Raw genomic sequence first — 14,632 nt, forward strand, 5'->3', positions numbered from 1 at the left:
CATTCGATTTCTTCGCCCAATGGAGACTTGCACATTATGCATGTCATGCACATCGGGCCGCACTCAACCTCGAGAATATCTCTGAAGCAAATCCTCATTTAACAGCCCTGCTTGGGATAGATGCTGGAGTCAATGAAGAGGCGCTAAACCCCCCCACGGCGCTGGGACTGACGTCAGAAGTGTTCGGCGGGATGCGGCTCGCACGGCGTGCAGTCCACTCATCCACTTCCAAGGATGTTGGCTTTGTTGTATTGATCAATTGCGCGACAAGAAGCGACACAGGTTGCCAATATTGCGCCAATCTTGGGCGCATCGGGACATCGCATCGTCAATGGCTGCCCTACATCCTGACAGGCAATCTCCTCAGCCCATTGAGCTAAGTCGTGCGCCTCCGGAGGGTCCTGCTTGATGCAGAAGGGTTTTTATTTCTCAAAGTTGAGACTCCTGGGAGCCGTTTTCCTTAGACTTCAGGCTAATACAAGCCTCGTTCCATTATCTTGACTCTCATTCTCTATATTCTTCCTCTTCTGCATCGCACTTCCTTGCTGCTTGTTTTGTTTTGTGATATTCCACTCCTCGCCAAGTTCAATATATCGTTCTACGATATTGGATATCTCGAAGTGCAGCGAGGAAGCAGTCTAATACGAGTCATGGCTGCCGCTGCGGGCCAGCGCTCAGCCGCAGAGAACCCAAGTGGTGTATCACATGCTCAAGCCGCCGTACAGTTTACGCAACAAGCAGAGAAACTGTCGCATCGATCGACGCTGAACGATGAACATCCGGGATCCGTCGCAATCGAGGCAAAATTCATCACCCCCCACGATCCCGTCATTGTTACTGCGGAGGGCTACAGACTGCCTGCTGTACCGCTCGAGGAGGCATGGAAGCTGAATGTCCTGAAGGAGGAATTACAAGAGCAGAGCCCCCAAGATGCGATTGATGAGGGACAAAGGCTCGCTCGACAAGATTCACTATCAGAGAAACAAAATGGAGCAGCGAAGGCGGCGCCGGATATGGCCGACCGCAGCAACGACAAAATAGACACCCAGACTAGAGGATCTCTTAATAGATCGATGCCACCGACGCACACAAACCCTTTGTTCCCGCCTCTACCGTTGTATGGACCGCCTTCGCTCATGAGGGATATGCAATGCATTCTCTTCCGGGTGTCATCCTTCTTTCTCAGTGCAGCTTTCCTGGCTGTCATCGTTCTTGGCGCACTGTTTACGAGCATACCTCCGTTTGCTTTTCGTACTTGGAAACGAGTGCAGGGACAGAACCCTGATACGGAGAGGCCCTTTTACGAAGAGGAACAGAAGAGAAAGATAGTGCGGGACGATTTGGCAAAGTCGTGGCAACACAGACGGTCCCAGGAACGAATCAATACGGACAAGAAGGATCTTGAGCAGCAAAATGAGTATCCTCCTACAGAAGGAGGACCAGATCCTGTTATTTGCGACATTGGCTATTATGCCAGAAGAGTCGGCCTCGATATGGAGGAATTCCAAGTCCAGACTGAAGATGGCTTCATAATAGATCTGTGGCACATTTACGACCCAAAGGAGTACACCAGGTTGAGCGCAGAGGACAGAAAGGACAAAGGACCTACCCTCTTTACTGGTGACAGCAGGCAGCGGTCAGAGCAGCCGGACCAAAAGCGAAAATTCCCAGTTCTATTGATACACGGGCTACTGCAAAGTTCAGGCGCATATTGCGTCAATGACGAGGACTCACTGGCCTTCTACCTGTGCAAATCAGGATACGATGTTTGGCTGGGCAACAACCGTTGCGGATTCAAGCCAAAGCACGTTCTCCTTGAATACACCGATCCAAGGATGTGGTGCTGGAACATCAGGCAAATGGGTGTTTTTGACTTGCCGGCATTAACTTCACGCGTTCTCTACGAGACGGGATTCGAAAAAGTTGGATTGATCTCTCATTCGCAGGGTACGACTCAAACGTTTGTCGCACTTGCAAAACAGCAACGACCAGAGTTAGGAGAGAAGCTCACTGTCTTCTGTGCTCTTGCTCCGGCTGCCTATGCAGGTCCGCTGATTGGTAAGATGTACTTTAAATTCATGAGAGTTATTACACCTGTTATGTTCCGCTTCATGTTTGGAATACATGCTTTCATTCCAATCATGATGGTTATGCATGGGATCTTGCCAGCCGGTATTTATGGCTGGCTAGGCTATAAAGTTTTCTCATTCTTGTTCAACTGGACAGACACACGCTGGGACAGGTCTTTAAGAGACCGAATGTTCCAGTTCGCCCCTGTGTACGTCAGCGCGGAGTCGATGCGCTGGTGGTTGGGTCGGGAATGTTTCGCCAAGCACAAATGCATTTTACAAACTAAAGAGGAGTGGAAAGCGGAAGAGCGCGAAGACATGGAAACCGACGGCCCCTTGGGGGATCCAACAGAGCCGATCAAAAGAAGGGATTCTGTCGTTAGCGACACCCCAGCGCCAAGTCACGCTCAGCACAAACGGAAGCCGAAAGGTTCATCAGCATGGTACAACGAGCAAGTGCCTCCATTCGCTTTATGGGTTGCTGGCAATGACGACTTGGTCGATGGAAAGAAATTGTTACGGCGTTTTGCGCGAGGGCGAGAGCCGCACGTGAAGATCGTGCACAAGAAAATTATACCCGAATATGAACATTTAGACGTCATCTGGGCAATGGATGCTGTTGATCAGATTTTCAGCGAGGTTCGCGAGGTCCTCTGGAAAACATGTGATGTTAGGGATCAGTGCCAGGTACCGAAAGGCTGCGAAAGTGTTTCTGCCTGGGCGGCTCAAGCTGTCGAAGACGACCTTGATGACAGCGGCGATTCCAGTAGCGATTCGTTTGATTAATTATGAGACGTCCTTCTAAAATGGCAAGGTGTGCATAGGCAAGATACACGGGCGTGGGCTTGATGATATGACGAGACTCATGAACACGACACGTGGAAGGTATACGAGATTGGGTTGAACTTTGAAAAGTGATCCAGGGGATACGCTTTACCGTCGGTAACTTCTCGTTAACTATTAGAGAAGCGATGTAACACAAATATATACTTGAATAACTATATTCATATGGTATTGACAGAAAACTCACAATTAACATTAGTTTCATTGTAGTTTATTAATAAGTTCAATTTATTTATCTAAAGTACAATAAGACACCTTGTGCTAATGGTTTAGTATTATTTTTTATTTTTGCTCATGCCAAATTTCAATTGCCATTCTTTTCGTAGAGAACTTAGGGATTACCGCTACGAGTCAAATGCACTTTACTGCTTTCTAACGGGACATGAGCTGGGCCTCGACCGTGGTGTTTTCGCCAGAGATGGCACTCGTGCTCTCTGTCTGCGCCTAGTCCGACAGCTGCGCCGAGTACGCGCCGTCCTGGGTGGTGTAATGGTGTTGCCGTACCTATGCCAGTAATCGTCCGTGGTGACCGACAGTTCCGAGCGGCCAGCTATATCATGGCACTGGAAGTGACCGCGTGGCCCATCTTGGTCAGCTTGGTGGCATCCAATGAACCCGAGGTTAGGCACCGTCTCGCTGCACACGGCCATGCGGCGCCTTCGTCGCTATCCGTCTCGATTCTACGTAAGCCTAAGTCGGAGATTTCAGATCAAAAGACAATCTTATGATACAGCTCGTCCTACGGTCCGTCACATAGTCATAAGAGGCTGTTGGGAGGTGGGAGATATGTTGTGCCAGCGCGTATACAGCGTGGTATGGCTTCACAATTCCCCTATTTCTCGGTCCTCCTTGCCAGTTTGATTCTGCCTGGAGTTGAGCAGGGCACTATCATTCAACAACAGAGTAAACATCAACAGTTGGAAGCAATCATTACACACCACTACACATCCGAGATGGACTCTAGGTACCATGAAGTGGTCGACCAAGACGTCTGAGCAGGCCTGCCAGCTCACATAAGTAGAAGCTTCTGGAGGGTCAAGCAAGTCTTGGCCATTGCAGTAACGCGCTAGAGCTTTGAGGTGTCATGCGGGGGAAGCATGAAAAACGATTTGGAGTATGCGACAGATATCCGCCAATATCCGTCGAGGATTTGGAGAAACTCGCAATTACATCCTCCACACCGTGGAATGAGAGACGGCCGTAGTTTCATTGCGCGCGATCCACATACCTTGGTTCTGAAACACTCGCTATTCGTTGTCACGCTTGCGCCGAATGGCAGCTGCAAGGCGATGGATCGTTTGCCCGTCATTGTATTACATACTCTCGCAGCAACCGGGGCTGTTCAAGGGCTATTGCCGAAACGCCGTGGAAGACCCGTGGGAGACCCCGTGGAGCTGAACCCCAAAGCAGCGAAAACAATCATGGACCCCAGCAATTGCAGTCGGGCGCCACGCCCAAGTAGTCTAAGTTAGTCTAGTGGGGTATTCATGTCCCGCGGCATTGAGTCTGTCAAATAAGTCGGAGTAGTCAGTTGTACTGTTGTGGTGTCGTCGCCTTGGTGCGGTCCGCGCTTGTCCGAGTATCTTGTGACGTCTCAGCTGTAGGATCCTAATCCTCCAAAGTCATTCTTACATTATCCTGTCTTACCGTTCAGTTGAATATACCCTCCAAACCCCCGTATTTGACCACAAACTCTGTCTTGATTTCAAAAGCGCATTCATTAAAATAAGGAGAGGGAAAGTGACCATGGTTAATGTTATCACCTCCCCACACGCCGATGTGGTAATTCCCAACGTGGACATCTGGTCATTCCTTTTCGAGAATAGGGACCCGGCTACTTTCAATGACAAGAAGGGTATATTGTTACAAGTCGTAACTCCTTTGAGGCGCAAAAGCACTAATTTTGTACACAGAAATTTTCATCGATGGAGATACTGGGCGCTCGTATACTTTTGATCAGCTCAAGCAGGCCACAATCGAGTTTGGCAAGGGACTGAAGTCACAATGGGGCTTCAAGAAGGGTGACGTGCTCGGCGTCTTTTCTCCAAACAGCATTGACTACGGCGCCGTGATTTGGGGCACGCTCTGGGCTGGAGGTGCCTGTTCAACGGCCAACCCGACCTACACAGTCAAGGAACTGGCTTTCCAGCTAAAGGACTCAAATGTCTCGGGTGTCGCAACGCAGTTGCCTCTGCTCCCGGTAGTCTTGGAGGCAGCTAAGCAAATCGGCCTGCCAGAGGATCGTATTATCCTTCTCGGCGATGCGAAAGATCCCACTGGCAAGTTCAAACACTTCACCGAGCTGAAGGATACAAGCTTGCTCGGACAAAGGAGGACGAAGGTCAATCCTCAGAAGGATCTCGCTTTCTTGGTGTATAGTTCGGGCACGACTGGTCTCCCCAAGGGTGTTATGCTCAAACACTCGAATCTGGTCGCAAATGTCAGTCAAACGGGCGCTGTTGAAGCCCGAAGTGGTCTACACCACCTGGGTGGTAGTGACGGCAATGGAGACAAGCAACTAGCGATCCTTCCTTTCTTTCACGTTTATGTGAGTACAACACGAGGCACTCGAATGCATGAAGAGGGGCTGACTTCCAAATCTAGGGTCTCACCAACATTCTCCACGCCACGATGTCTGATGGCCATCAAGCTATTGTCCTAGCGAAGTTTGAACTAGAGAGGTTCTGTCAGCTAGTCGAGAAGTACAGCATCACATTTGCTTACGTGCCGCCTCCGGTCATCCTCGGACTGGCAAAACATCCCATTGTTGACAAATATGATTTGTCAAGCTTGAAATGGCTCAACTCTGGAGCGGCACCTCTAACACATGAATTGATCAATGGGCTTTGGGAGCGTCTGACGATCCCCGTAAAGCAAGGCTACGGTCTTTCTGAGGTTTCGCCTGTGTCACACCTGCAGACAGTACTTGAATGGGCAAGATATAAGGGCGCAGTCGGCAAGCTCATCCCGAACATGCAGTGCAGGATTGTTGACTTGGAGGGCAAGGATGTCCCAGAAGGACAGGTAAATCAGTTCTGTGTTGTCCTCGTGAGAACGTAATTACTGACTTGTCATTTTAGGAGGGAGAGATCTGGCTCAAGGGGCCCAACGTGTTTGACGGCTACATAAACCGACCTGAGTTGGCCAAAGATACCTTCAGCCAAGACGGTTACTTCAAGACAGGAGATATCGGCTACCAAGACAACAAGGGCAACTTCTACATCACGGATCGTCTAAAGGAGCTCATCAAATACAGTCAGTTTGTCATAGATATTTTAATCATGCAGAAGACATACTAACCATGAAAATCTCTGCAGAGGGCTTCCAAGTTCCGCCAGCTGAGCTCGAGGGTGTCCTCTTGGGACACGCTGATATCACAGATGCATGCGTTATCCCCGTCTACGACCAGGAGCGCGCCACTGAGGTCCCGCGAGCGTACATTGTGGTCTCTGCCGGCATTGAGCGGACAGATGAGAAGGCAAAGGAGATTGTGGACTGGATAGCCAGCAAAGTTGCCCCTCACAAGCAGCTCCGTGGCGGAGTGAGGTTTGTGGACGAAGTACCCAAGAACGCTAGCGGCAAACTGCTTAGGCGAGTGCTCAAGGAGCAGGCGAAGCAGGAGGATCGAGCAGTTGGGCCGAAGCTCTAAGATTGGGTTTGGTACCTTGAGATATGTTGTTATCAATAGCATTGCACAGCGAGCGGCGAGCTTCACTTCATCGCCTACTAGAAAGGCGTAAAGGTCATGTGAGTAGTATGTAAGTACATAGGATACAAAATGGAAGTTGAACTCATTTATGGAGCCCCCATATGATACAGAAGAGTGATCTGGACGCCATCTATGCATGTCTTGCTTTCTTAACCCCTTGTATGCAAATTTAAATTTTTCTTTTCCATCTCAGAGTATGCATGCTCCTTTGGAACGGCCTTTACTCCATGTCGACACGAGAGTTGAGCAAACTCCATAATCCTTTGCCCGTAGACAATCAAGTGCCTTCTATACAGAGAGAGAGAGAGAGAGCTGTACTTTGCATTCTCTCAACCCAGCTTCTCGCTCTCCTCAAGCAACCTCTCGACCGTGAAGCCGCCGCCGGCGCCCTTGCCGAAATCCTCCAGAAGCTTTCTCTTCTCGCCCGTCCCCGCCAGCGCCTCGGCGCCGTAGAACCGCTGCATCAACAACACCAACCACTGCGCATCCTGGATGCTCGCGCCGCGCCCGTCGACCACGTTGCCGGCCATGAGCACGACGCCCTGCTTCCCGGCGATGCCGCTCTCGAAGTAGTGCGTGACGCTCGTGTGCGGCTGCGCCCACTCGCCGCGCGCCTTGTACTCGGCGAGCTGCGTGAACAGCGCCGTCGACGTCTGCGACTCACGGTCGAACACCCACTGCAGGTAGTGGATCTCGGCGCCGGCGCCCTCGCGCGGGACGGGCAGCACGAAGTTGGGGTGCCGCCGCGCCGTCGCCTCGAGGGACTGGTACGTGTGGGCGTCGATGACAGCGCACAGCGTCGTCGGGTTCGAGGCGTGCCGCAGCCGCCAGACGGCGCTGAGCTCCTTGGCGGGAAGCTCGCGGGCCTTGGGCAGGTCGAGGATCTCGGAGAGGGGCTTGATGCCGGATTTCGTGGTCGCGGGGCTCCTCGGCGGCTTGGGATTGGTGCTCGCGCCCGGGGCTCCCGTGGGCTGTGTCTCCGCGGTCGATGTTGGCGCCTGCGTGGGAGCTTCCTCGTCGGCGAGCAGGGCGTCGAGTCCCGGCACGGAGATCTTGTGCTTGGTGCGCTGCTCGACGATCTTGTCTGCGTAGGCGGCCTTCAGCGAGCCAATGTCGCTGTGCCCTTCTTCTTTTGCCTTGCGGTCCAGCTTCTCCTGATACTTCTCGGCAATGTTGCGCAATGGTCGGGTAGTGGCCAGGAAGCGCACGTCGTGGACTGCCGCCCAGCGTCGTTGTTGAGGCGCGGCCCGCAGGCTCTGCAGCTGCCGGCCGAGCAGGCTGCGCAGTGCCGGAGCTCGGTAGGCTACCATGATGATAATTCAAACAAGCTGAAAAGACTGCCTAGCAAAGTGATCCTTGAGATGCGAACTCAACTCAGCGTCGGGGATAACCTTGGATTATGTCATTGCAGCTGCCGAACCGCCGCTGGCGGTCGGCTTTTCGAGTTAAGTCCACTTCCGGCAGCTGGCAGAGACTGCTATAAATTCTCCCATTTCTTTGACACGAGGGTGGAATTTCTTCGATCCTCAACAATGGCCGGCTCTGCCTCAAAACTCAGCACAACGACAACAACTTCAGGCGCTTTGGTGACATCTACAAACGTTGCTGTGTATCCTAGAATGTGACCCGGAAAACACAACGTCTCAACGCGTCTTGCAACAGCCACTCCGGTTTGGCTTAAAAATTCTTCCAAAGGTTAGTCCACATTTATCTGGAACCAAAATTTCACCTGTTTCTTTTTGAATGATGAACCCCTGATAGGGACAGCTTATGTCTACGGACATATGATGAGCATACCAGGGCCAGTATTTTAGTAGATACCTGGATCTGACAATAACACCATCGTAATTACTTGCGTCGCAGCTAGTTTCTCTCCATGATTGCTAACTGATCACAGATGATTCAAATTCCTATTTGATTGGAACGCAACTTGCAATCGGTAAAACATTTGTAACACGAGGGTAAGTTCAATATAAGTAGATTTTGGTATATATATACAGGAAACATTTATCTTGCGTTTGACCGTTACCTGATTGAGTGGTGTCTTATGTACACATGCATTACAAAGTGTCGTACAATTTCAACTCACCCATGCTTGAACGCCATTACCCATGCACACATTAACGCCAACCCAAAAACCAATGACATCCTGTACCACTGTATGCCGACCCTGAAACTTTTATGAGGAAGTCGCAGTCTCGTCGGCAAACACCTGAAGTCCAGAATCATCATCTTTGATTCTGACACTGGCCTTGTCGCCACGCTTCAGCTCGCCCCTGATGATCTTATCCGCTAAGCCATTACCAATCTCAGTTGTGATAAGTCTATTCAGAGGTCTTGCACCAAATTTAGGATCGTAACCACGCTCGGCAAGCCAGTCCCGTACCTTGCCGTCAACATTAAGTGTAATGCGACGGTCGTCCAAACGAGTCTGCAGCTCTTGCAGACGGATGTCCACAATGTCGCGCAATGCGTCAATGGCGAGACGTTTAAACACGATGAAGGAGTCGATGCGGTTGAGGAACTCGGGCGGATAGTTTGCAGCAACAACATCCATTACTGCCTTCTTGACTTCTGGGCTGATCGAGCCGTCCTCAGCCTCCTTGTAAGGTACCGATGGATCGCCGCCGACAAGGATATTGGCACCAAGATTAGAGGTTAGAACAATAATGGTATTACGGAAGTCAACTTTGTGACCTTGTGCGTCCGTCAAGTAACCTTCATCGAGTACTTGCAAAAGCAGAGCCGAGATGTCCCTGTGTGCCTTCTCAAACTCGTCAAAGAGCAGAACGGCGTAAGGCTTGCGCCTCACTGCTTCGGTGAGTTGTCCAGCGTCATCGTATCCGACATACCCTGAGGGTGCACCAATCAATCTCGATATGGTATGCTTCTCTTGAAACTCGCTCATGTCGAAACGAACGACGGCCTGCTCTGTGGAGAACAGAAAGCCAGCCAGCTTTTTGCACAACTCGGTCTTTCCGACACCGGTAGGTCCCAAGAAGAAGAATGAAGCCAGAGGGCGGTTGTCGCCACTCAGTCCGGCTCTCTGCATGCGAACCGCATCGGCCACAGCCTTGAGTGCCTCATCCTGGCCGCGAACTGACTGTCGCAGAGCGTCTTCCATGTGAATGAGCTTTTCAATGTGGCCCGAGGTAAGCTTTGTGACTGGAATGCCTGTGATTCGAGAAACAACATTGGCGATATCATCGGCGGTCACCGAGTCGTGGATCAAAGTTCCCTCACTACCGGCACTGGTTGGGTCCTCGCCCTCCTTGGGCAATTTTTCTTCCAACTTGGGGATGACGCCGAACCGCAACTCGGATGCGCGGGCGAAGTTACCTTCTCTTTGTGCTTGATCCAGCTCGACTCGTGCCTTATCCAGGTCCTCTTGCACCCTTTTCAGAGAGTCGATTTCGCTCTTTTCCTTGTCCCACCTCTCGGTGAGACGCTTTTCCTCTTCCTGCAGCTGCTTCAAGTCCGCCTCGAGTTTCTCCCGTCGTTCGCGACTTGCAACATCTTTTTCTTTCCGCAAACTCTCAAGCTCGATCTGAATGGTCATGATCTTCTGGTCCAACCGCATGATATCCTCGGGCTTGCTTTCCTGTTGTAGTCGCAACGAACTGGCTGCTTCGTCCATCAGATCAATGGCCTTGTCAGGAAGGAAACGGTCGGTGATGTATCTATTTGAGTAGGTGGCTGCGGCCACAAGTGCGCCATCGGTGATACGGACGCCATGATGAACTTCGTACTTTTCCTTGATGCCCCGGAGAATACTGATGGTGTCTTGCACTGTGGGCTCATTTACCAAGATGGGCTGGAAGCGCCGCGCCAGGGCGACGTCCTTCTCGATGAGGCGGTACTCGGTCAGAGTAGTCGCACCGGCGCACTGAAGCTCTCCTCTGGACAAGGCGGGCTTCAGGAGGTTCGAGGCGTCGATTGAGCCCTCGGCTTTACCCAGACCTAGCAGTATGTGCAGCTCGTCAATGAACAGAATGACTTGTCCGTTTGCTTGCTGCACTTCGGTCAAGACCTTCTTCAGACGTTCTTCAAAGTCGCCTCGGAACTTTGCTCCTGCAATGAGCGATCCAAGGTCTAAGGATATGACCCTCTTGTTCTTGATGCTTTCGGGTACGTCACCGCGTACGATTCGCAGCGCCAGTCCTTCGAGCACGGCCGTCTTTCCGGTACCAGCATTGCCAATCAGCACGGGGTTATTCTTGGTCCTTCGCGACAGGACCTGGATGGTTCGTTGAATCTCGGCGTCTCGTCCGATGACGGGGTCGAGCTTGCCGTCTTTTGCCTTGGCTGTCAGATCGATACCAAACTGTTCCAAAGCTGGCTTTTCCGGCTCGCCGCCCAAGTCCATCCGATGGGTGCCGCCTGGGGGGTGTGGTCTGCCATTTGCATACGATCTTATGTGCGTGGTCGGTAACGTCGTTTGTGTTAGCAGCCTCGTGGAATGCAACAAAGCTGCTCGGGAGAAGGTAGATGGATGTGCGCTCGAGCGTGATACACTGCGCAGGGAGGCATCTGCTACTCGCCGCGACGATGTGAGAAGTTGCCTCCTCGACAACATCTTGTTGTTGTTTTGGTGAGTCGTGGAAGATGAAGGAATAGGTGAAGAATCGTGGACTCGATAGAGAGACTTCTCTTTGGCTCAAAACCAGAACATTACAATCGTGAGACAAGATGAGAAATTCCAAACCTGTTGGGCGTTGAAGTATTTCGCTTCGTGAAGAACCACTTGCAGCTAGCTCAGTTGAGCTTCTTAGTGCATGTTCCAGCTACTTCGAGAAGGTTTGGGGGGAGGGGTGAAGTCATCGCCAACATGAGAGGTATCGCTATCTTATCAGCAGATGTCGGGTGGCTTGAGCTGCTTTTGCCATGATTGAAAGTGGCTACAGACAAGGTGTGGCTCCGGGGAGGGAGGCAGGGGAGGGGTGCGCACGCCACATTGCAGTGGATGGGCTCATGGGCTGCACTTTGGATGCCCGGCCCTCATCGTTGACCTTACCAGCTTACACAACTTACGGATCCGTACATGCACAACGTTAGTCTAACCTTGCAGGGGACTAGTCTAGTCCGGACACACAGTATTAACCTAGTACATGGTAGATTGCAAGTAAGCGATGGGGGTCCTCTCCTGGGCTCGAGCGCCAATTTTCACGGGTCTTCTCCCCCTCCTTGGCTGGCAGGTTGGGCCTAAGTCAGTAGGGTCAGGTCAGTCCCTCCATCTCATACCAAAATTTCAGAAAACAACCCCGCCATCAGTCAATTCTTCCGTTGCCCATCAACGACTTCAATTTCTCTGCCCAGTTCATAAAAGCCCATTTCGATATCCTGTGAAACTTTCTCTTCTCGTTTCCCACATAATCAATCACCATGGGTTTCACCGACGTTCTCACTGATGCCGTATGTATTATTTAAGCCTGCTCACCCGCTCCCCTCTCTCTCTCCTCGTGGACCTCTCCAACTGACTCACCTTTCAAGGGCTTGGCCGTGCTCAACAACTGGCTCCAGACCCGATCATACATCGTCGCCGCTCCTGCGTAAGTGAACCTGTGCTTCCACGAGGCTCTCTACGACGAACCCGGCCTCGGCATGTGTCACAAGTGTGGTATCCGCCTCCCGTGTTGCAGCGCATACCCAAACCCCCAACACAACACAACACAACGCAACGCATCTTTTCATGATGAGAACAATTGGTCCGTGTTTCTGAGGAGCTTAAGACCCTCCAGATGGCGATAGAACAATAGCACTCTGTGCAACTCTGACTTCCATCCCACCCCGTCTGCTGTTATCCCTCCCTGCCTTTGCTTCGGTAATTGCTTGCAACTAACAGTCTTCAAAAGCTACGCTCCCACCCAGGCCGATGTCCAGACCTTCAAGGCCCTGAAGTCCTCCCCAGACGCCACCAAGTACCCCCACGCTGCCCGCTGGTACAAGCACATCGCTACCTTCGAGGATGAGTTCGCCACTCTCTCTGGCGATGCCTCCAAGCCCTACACCACATATGGCCCTGATGTCGCCGAGGTTACCTTGAACCCCGCCAAGGCCCCCGAGAAGGCTGAGGAGGAGGAGGACGATGCCGAGGGTCTCTTCGACAGTGACTCCGAGGAGGAGGATGCCGAGGCTGTCAAGGCCCGCGAGGAGCGCCTGAAGGCCTACAGAGAGAAGAAGGCTGCCAAGCCCAAGACCATTGCCAAGTCCATTGTCACCCTCGACGTCAAGCCCTGGGGTAAGTGCTTTTTCTAGGCTGCAAAAACCATTTCGGTATTAACCAATCCACTTTAGATGATGAGACCGACATGAAGGCTCTTGAGGCCGCCGTCCGCAGCATCGAGAAGGACGGTCTGGTTTGGGGTGGCTCTCAATTGATTGCCGTCGGTTTCGGTATCAAGAAGCTGCAGATCAACTTGGTCGTCGAGGACGAGAAGGTCTCCATCGACGAGCTTTCCGAGCAGATCACCGAGTTCGAGGACTACGTCCAGTCCGTTGACACTGCTGCCATGCAGAAGCTGTAAGAGGCTTCGCACTGGAGTCGGGATGACACTTAAAAAAAAATCTTAAATATGCCATGATGAATGACTCGAGAGACACGAACCCTGGTTGATTGATGATCAATGACGGGCGTGTAATGACGTGATGTGTGGTGGGCATCAAAAGAGATATTCGGCGATAGTTCACCAATAACCCATAGACTACTCTGAGCCAAATCAAGAAAGATGCTCAAGTCCAGACTTAAACCTTCCAAGTCTTCCTCTTAAACAGACCGACACGCTCTTCTCTTCATCTCCAATTAAAACCGCCTAGACGTCGGTACCTAGCAGTCGGAAACCCATACCCAACTGTGGTAGACCCTACCACGTGTACTCATCGGATTGCCTCTTGTAATACAGAGTGAAACCCTAGATGTAATACAGCCTGCTGGAATGAGAATTCTGTCGTGCTCAGATTAGGTTCAGCGCTATGTAGCATGCGATCCGGTCATGCCTTCGCGAAATACCAAGCACAAAGCCTTCTTGCATTATGCAGTGGGAACACTCTTCCAACTCTGTGCGTTCGTATCGTACGGTGAATAGTAAAGTAGAAGCTCTGTATTTATCTCATTCGAGCTTCAGGTCCTCCGATACGGCGACGTCTTGCAAATGGCATGGTCATGTCATAACAATGGTGAACGGCCTCCTTTCTTGTCTAATATCGAGCCAATGCATCAAACATGGAGGCAGATAACACCACAAATGAATAAAAACCCTGGCTATAAAACCGATAATAGGCATTCGTCTCACTCTCGGTGGGCATTTGATAGGAAGCTCTATAATGGTCACTTAGGCATCATTAAACATACCTCCATTATTAATATTATAGACGTCGTTTTCTTTCTTCTTCCTAAGTTGGTCAAGTAACCATCACATCCTGATAATCTTCCAAACCCACACCAGAAGAGCCAGTACATATTAGTGGCTTGAAACCCAAAGGCTTTGGTAGTCAAATTGAGTACGGAATTGTTGGATGACCTGTGTATCCTCATTAACTAGTCGATGGCAAACCTTTCAAGACTTTCCTTCTGTCTGCACTTGAAGTGGATAAGAGAGGGCCAAGAAAGAAAATGCACGAGTGTGCCGCACAAATAGAGATAAATTAAAAGTTCCCCCGGCCGAAAAGCCATCCAAGTTCCCAAATAAATATTATTGACAGGTAGAGCAAGTAAAACAAAAGAGAAATAGATAAGGGAGGGGAGGAAATAGATCGGGAGAAGAAGAAAAAACAAGACGAGGGGGGAAAGGGAATAAAAAGTAATAATAAAAGAGGTTAAATAGTTACCCGAATCGATCCTAGGACCCGGAACCGCTTTTAGGGAATCGAAACCCACCAGATGTTGAGGCCGAGGCCATCTACCACTGAACCACCAGGTCATTGCCTGGGTACCTCTCAGCCTCCCCCCGGGAAGTGGATTGGAAACTTCTGCTTCATTGGGATTTATTAAGATGACACAGATGGTCGGTAGGCA

At 51.1% G+C, this 14,632-nt stretch overlaps 6 protein-coding genes across 6 annotated transcripts; 3 read left to right on the forward strand and 3 right to left on the reverse strand.

Moving 5' to 3' along the window:
• Positions 1 to 515: 515 nt before the first annotated feature.
• BKA67DRAFT_42325 (Alpha/Beta hydrolase protein) lies at positions 516 to 3,147 on the forward strand. The gene has a single exon (XM_046096825.1). The coding sequence runs from the start codon at positions 651 to 653 to the stop codon at positions 2,853 to 2,855; it is 2,205 nt and encodes a 734-aa protein (XP_045964291.1). The 5' UTR covers positions 516 to 650; the 3' UTR covers positions 2,856 to 3,147.
• A 315-nt stretch (positions 3,148 to 3,462) lies between these two features.
• Positions 3,463 to 4,221, reverse strand: BKA67DRAFT_530277 (uncharacterized protein; the record flags this gene model as incomplete). The annotated part of the gene is made up of 4 exons (XM_046099217.1): positions 3,463 to 3,602; positions 3,656 to 3,797; positions 3,851 to 3,913; positions 4,141 to 4,221. The coding sequence occupies 4 exons, from the start codon at positions 4,219 to 4,221 to the stop codon at positions 3,463 to 3,465; spliced, it is 426 nt and encodes a 141-aa protein (XP_045964292.1).
• Positions 4,222 to 4,658: 437 nt separating this feature from the next.
• Positions 4,659 to 6,561, forward strand: BKA67DRAFT_530278 (uncharacterized protein; the record flags this gene model as incomplete). The annotated part of the gene is made up of 5 exons (XM_046099218.1): positions 4,659 to 4,767; positions 4,826 to 5,460; positions 5,517 to 5,936; positions 5,993 to 6,167; positions 6,230 to 6,561. The coding sequence occupies 5 exons, from the start codon at positions 4,659 to 4,661 to the stop codon at positions 6,559 to 6,561; spliced, it is 1,671 nt and encodes a 556-aa protein (XP_045964293.1).
• Positions 6,562 to 6,709: 148 nt separating this feature from the next.
• On the reverse strand, positions 6,710 to 8,150 carry BKA67DRAFT_547072 (ATP11 protein). Its single transcript, XM_046101431.1, has one exon. The coding sequence runs from the start codon at positions 7,929 to 7,931 to the stop codon at positions 6,951 to 6,953; it is 981 nt and encodes a 326-aa protein (XP_045964294.1). The 5' UTR covers positions 7,932 to 8,150; the 3' UTR covers positions 6,710 to 6,950.
• A 435-nt stretch (positions 8,151 to 8,585) lies between these two features.
• Positions 8,586 to 11,589, reverse strand: BKA67DRAFT_547075 (putative heat shock protein). Its single transcript, XM_046101432.1, has one exon. It carries the CDS (start codon positions 11,195 to 11,197, stop codon positions 8,801 to 8,803), a length of 2,397 nt encoding a protein of 798 aa, XP_045964295.1. The 5' UTR covers positions 11,198 to 11,589; the 3' UTR covers positions 8,586 to 8,800.
• A 59-nt stretch (positions 11,590 to 11,648) lies between these two features.
• Positions 11,649 to 13,381, forward strand: BKA67DRAFT_547082 (uncharacterized protein). Its single transcript, XM_046101433.1, has 4 exons — positions 11,649 to 12,033; positions 12,112 to 12,170; positions 12,474 to 12,859; positions 12,916 to 13,381. The coding sequence occupies exons 1-4, from the start codon at positions 12,004 to 12,006 to the stop codon at positions 13,143 to 13,145; spliced, it is 705 nt and encodes a 234-aa protein (XP_045964296.1). The 5' UTR covers positions 11,649 to 12,003; the 3' UTR covers positions 13,146 to 13,381.
• Positions 13,382 to 14,632: the final 1,251 nt, after the last annotated feature.

This window comes from Truncatella angustata (genome assembly GCF_020726525.1).
Source record: "Truncatella angustata strain MPI-SDFR-AT-0073 chromosome Unknown BKA67scaffold_1, whole genome shotgun sequence".
In the NCBI taxonomy this organism is placed as follows: domain Eukaryota; kingdom Fungi; phylum Ascomycota; class Sordariomycetes; order Amphisphaeriales; family Sporocadaceae; genus Truncatella; species Truncatella angustata.